Source organism: Fukomys damarensis, unplaced genomic scaffold (assembly GCF_012274545.1).
Source record: "Fukomys damarensis isolate Sample0158 unplaced genomic scaffold, DMR_v1.0_HiC HiC_scaffold_37, whole genome shotgun sequence".
Classification (NCBI taxonomy): Eukaryota; Metazoa; Chordata; class Mammalia; order Rodentia; family Bathyergidae; genus Fukomys; species Fukomys damarensis.
Genome location: NW_022900949.1, coordinates 10,879,700 through 10,884,609, shown reverse-complemented (window position 1 = coordinate 10,884,609; position 4,910 = coordinate 10,879,700). Strand labels below are relative to the sequence as shown.

The 4,910-nt window shown below is 57.6% G+C and overlaps 1 protein-coding gene across 1 annotated transcript in view; it reads left to right on the top strand.

Moving 5' to 3' along the window:
* Arid3a (AT-rich interaction domain 3A) overlaps window positions 1-4,910 on the top strand; it is a 30,066-nt gene that overhangs the window by 3,741 nt on the left and 21,415 nt on the right. The window contains exon 5 of the mRNA XM_019209091.1: window positions 15-162. Coding sequence (XP_019064636.1) covers window positions 15-162 — 148 coding nt within the window. The remainder of the gene's footprint in view (window positions 1-14; window positions 163-4,910) is intronic.

Below are 4,910 nucleotides of genomic sequence, written 5' to 3'. Positions count from 1 at the left end.
CCGCCAGCCCAGGCCTTCCGCGGAGATGGCATCCCCAGGGCACTGGGCGGCCCCGAGCGGCTGGGAACCGGCCCTGCGCACCCTGGAGGGCCCAGCCACGTAGCCTCTCAGCTGCAGCCACCCGACCACGGGGACTGGACCTACGAGGAACAGTTCAAGCAGGTGCGTTGCGCGGCATCACGGGCCCAGGGATCCTCAGGCTGTCCCTGTCACCATGGGGTGGGTTGGTCCTGGCCCGGAGACTTCAGAGAGCCACGATTAAGATTTTTGCAAGCAGCTGGGGTGGACCAGGTGATGAAGGCTGTGACACGGGACACACAGGTAGGAGAGACTTTTGCCTGAGCTCGGCTATTTGCACGCCAGGATGGACGGAGGTGACTTTGGGGTCACCAGTCGGAAAGGCAGGTCTAATGGAGTGACTCGGTTCCTCAAAGGCTGATGGGTGCCAGGCACAGTGCCGTACACCTGTCGCTTGTCACCCCAGCTCTCTGGGAGACTGAGACAGGAGGATCTCAAATTCAAGCCCAGTCTGGGCAGCTTGGAGGCTCCGTGAGACCCTGTCTCAAAATAAAAAATAAAAAGAGCTAGGGATGTATCCCAGTGGGAAGGTCCTGGGTTTATCACCTGAACTGCAAAAAACAAAAGCCGTGGGCAACCAACGTGGTTGGAGGGGCGGAGCTCAGTGACTCAGGGACAGGGTTTCTGTCGTCACCTGGGGGTGCATGGAGTCTGTGCGAGTTGTGTGCACTTGAGATGAATAGAGTGGCTCCTGTGGCTGTGGGAAACTAGAAATGGCTGTGCCAGCCCAGGCAGTGGCCCTGGGAACAGTTGGTGGCCCCTTGGATATGACCTCAGAAGAGCCAGGCATTTGGGGCTGGGGTTGGAGACTGAGGGTGGGCAGAGCCCATCGGGGCTTTCAGGGTCACCCCAAAGCTTCCTGGGCCCCTCAGCGTCGAGGAGGAAGCAGGGGAGGCCCTGGCCCTTCCCCGCGGGCGGCCAGGCTGGAGGAAGTGGCCGGGCGGACGGGTAGAGGAGCCTTTGAAGTCCACCGCGCAGATGGAAAGCAGATGGTGGCTGGTGGCCGGCTGGACTTGCATTGCAGCCCTTGGCCAGCTGGGCCTTGCCTGGCCTCTTGGAGCCACCGATGGGAGCCCACCTCCCTGTCAGGACTGGAGCCACAGCTGCAGCCCAGTAGCCTAGGTAGGGGGCAGAGGACTCTGACTGCCTGCAACAGCTTTGAGGGAAAGGCCTGGAGGTCCCAGGGCTGCCGGAGGCTCCACCCTCTGAGCCCGGCTGGGTGTTTGCTTTGTTGAAAAGGGAATTACAATTTGTCAGTGATCAAGAGGTGTAAGTTGGGAGCCAGGCAATGGTAGCACACTCTTGTCATCCCAGTACTCTGGGAGGCTGAGGCAGGAGGATCTCAGGTTCCAGCCCAGACTGGGCAACTTAGTAATTTGGTGAGATCCGGTCTCAAAAAGAGCTGGGGAGTGCAAAGTCCTGAGTTCGATGCCCAGTACCATAAATCAAAATCGAAAAGAACTGGGGATGGAGCTCAGTGTGAAGGTCCTGGTTGGAATCCTGGTACTGCAGAAAGGAAAAACAAACAAACAAAAAACCCCAGGAGACATGGAGACTTCAGTTTGGGCTGATAAAACCCACAGGTACCTGGAAATTGGGCGATGGTGCCATTGGTTGTAACAGAGAGTTGCAGAGGCGGGGGACAGTGCTTCAAGTGGTGGGCAAGCAGGTCTCAGAGGCAGAAGGGAGAATTTTGAGGCATCAAGAGGGAAAGTTTCGAGGAACCCGAGGGAGCTCTGGGAGCCTCGCCTTCCAGCCCCTGGTCCTGGTGTGGAGAGGCAAGGTGGGCAGACAGCCAGCAGACCTACAGGGAGACTCACCGCTCCTGGGTGTGACTGGGCCACACCCCAGGCCTGGTCCCAGCTGCTGCCTTGGGCCCAGGCCCAAGAGGGAGGTTCTGGCTGTGTGATCAGCTGCACCATGCTCTGCGCCTCAGTTTCTCTCTGTCAGGGGCAGGTCAGCAATGACCAGGACATCAGAGATGAGAGTACGTCTGGGAGCAGCATGGGGAGCAGAAGGCCCCTCAGCTTGGAACATTTGTAACAGCGTTGAATGGGAAAAAGGAACCAGGAATCTAGGCTTAATAAACCCAGGCACTCTGGGAGGCTGAGGCAGGAGGATCGCTGTGTGTGTTCAGAGCCAGCTTGCACTACAAGGCGAGGTCCTGTCAGGGATGTAGCTCAGTATGCAGACCCTGGTTTCAGTTTCCAGTACCACAGAAAGTAATAAAGGAGCCCGGTGTGCCCGACAGGTGACTGGCAAGGGAGACAGCCACACGTGGCCCTGACGTGGGGCAGGGCTCGGTGTGTGCGGAGGCCAGTGCTGCTGGCTGTGTGGTCTGGGAAGTGGGTGTTGTATGATGATTGGGTTTCCGATGTGGATGTTGTGGGCAGACAGGGAGGGTCCTGCAGTCCAGGCACCGTGTTTTCTGCCCAGCTGGGCAGGCGTTGGTGCTGAGCTTGTCAGCAGCAGCCTGGGCCCCGCCAGCCCAGCATCCACTGCCTTCCTGGCACGTGGCGTCGCTGGCCGGCCGCCGCCACCTGGCACCGGCTGCACTTCTCCCGGTCTTGGCAGGGCCCAGGGCTGACACTTCTGCCCTGCAGCTGGGAGACTCTGCCGCAGGCCGCGGGCTTGGGGGGCGGCCAGGCTGAGTTCCTTGGAAATCCAGGGCCTGGAGAGGGTGGAGCCACCTGTCCCGGAGAAGGAGCTCCCTGCCTGGCCTGGGCTCCAGTGCGTCATGGGCTGCGATTGGGATCTTGGCACTGGGTGTGCATCCTGGCGGCTTCCTGTCACCCACACAGCCACACCCGAGCGCTGGAGTGGCCATTGTGCGGCTTTGAGCTGGCGGCCTCTTAATCCCAGATCTTCAACTGTTTCGGGGCTTGGTTGACGCTTGAATCTCAACAACTCAGATAAATGTTGACTCAGTTTTCACTGAGATCTGATTTACACGTATGCAGTTCACCTTTGAAAGTATATACAGTTCAGTGGCTTTTCAGGACATTTGCAACTCAGCTCTCTGTGGATTTCAGAACATTCCATAACCTCAAAAGAAAGCCCCGTCTGTCCCATGAGCCTGTCCCCTCCCAGCCCCGGCACCCCCAAATCCACTTCCTGTCTCTGGGCTCCCCTGTCCTGGGCATTTCCTGTCCACAGAGCCCATGCTGTGTGTCCTTCTGTGTCTGGCGTCTTTCACTGAGCCCAGTGTCCTTGGGATCCATCCACGCTGTGGCAAGTGTCACAGCTTTGCTCTTTTTCCTGGCTGAGTAATATTCCGCTGTTCAGATGACCCTGCTGGGTGTATGCATTTGCAAACATATAGACACTTAAGCCTTTTGTATCTTTGGGCTTTGCAGTGCTGTACAAGTTTCCGTGTAGACATGTGAGTTCTTTTCTCATGGGTATAAATTCAGCAGTGGAATTGCTGGGTAGCAATATGTTAATCTCATATTTACCTGCTAGGGAAGCCGCCACCAGCCCTGGGTGTGGGTGTGTGTGCTGCCGTCTTCCACGTCCTCTCCATTTCCTGCTGACTTTTAGATCCCGGTGACAGGTGCGCCACTGGGGGTCCAGGTATCTGACTGTGGTGTTAATCTGCATTAAATGCTGGGATTTTTCCTGCTTTTCAAAGGGAAGCCTGCATACCACATGCCTTGCAACTGAGCTCAGAAATGCAGAAACAATTTGTAGCCAGGCCCAGTGGTGCACACGTATAATCCTAGCATTGTGGGAGGCAGAGGCAGGAGGATCCTGAGTCCTAATCCAGCCTACGCAAATTTGTGACTTAGCAAGACCCTGTGTCAAAAATCAAAAAATAACAAGGGTGAGGAATGTCCTTCAGTGCAAAGGGCCAGGCTAGACTCAAACTTGCCGTCCTTCTGCCTCAGCCTCCCCAGTACTAGAATGACATGTGTGCCACTGAGCTGATTCCTAGGGACAGTTGGAAAATCCACTTTTGATTCTAGGAGGCGTGCTGTACAGCACTGTTGCAGACAGGAAAAACTGCCGTACTTCCAAAGTGATGGGAGGCCCTGGGCCCTGCCCCAGCTGCGGGACTTTCGCTGCCCCTCACACCCAGAAATGGGATCTTGGGGTGGCTGAGGTGTGCCCCCCAGCTCGGAGTGAGCTGCTGTTCTCCTAGGGTTTTTCACAGTCGTCCCCTCTGTGCCTGCCAGGCTGGGTCTGAATGTTCTGAGCATGCTGGTTTTTTTTCAAGGTGCTGTGGTCAGTCGGCGCCCCCGTTATTCCCAGTAAACAAGCATTTTGAGCTTCCTTTTGCTGGGCTGTGTGGGGTGGGAGTCATGGAGGGGATGGGCGGACGTTTTCCTCCTCATGCCGCAGAGACCCCCAGGCTGGTAGGAGCCGGAGCTGTGCACAGTTCTGAGGAGTCAGGACTAGGCTAGGTAAAGAGGATTGAGGGGAAACTGGCAGAGAAATATGGGACATTGGAACTGGGGGTTTGCAGGGTATGTAAGAGTTTGCCAGAACATTTAGGGCTCTGAGGGGAGCCTCAGCAGGGTGGTGTGCAGCCGAGGAACGAGAGGGGTGCCAGGCGGACTCTCCTTGGGCCCATGCTGCGCACAGAATGGAGCAGTCTCTGGTCCGGGCCGGAGGCAAAGAGACCATTGCTGTGGCCAGCCAGGGGAGGAGGCTTTTCCCAGCAAGGGCTCCGCCTGGCCGAGGCCTGGCGGTCAGGCAGGGGTTGCTGCTGCTGGTGCCATCGGGACTATACCAGACAGGGCATGTTTGTCCAGTGGGCCGGGAGCCAGTACGGCGCAGTCGGGGCGCAGGGCTTGGGGCAGGGGGCGGGAGTGGGAAGCCCCTCACCAGGC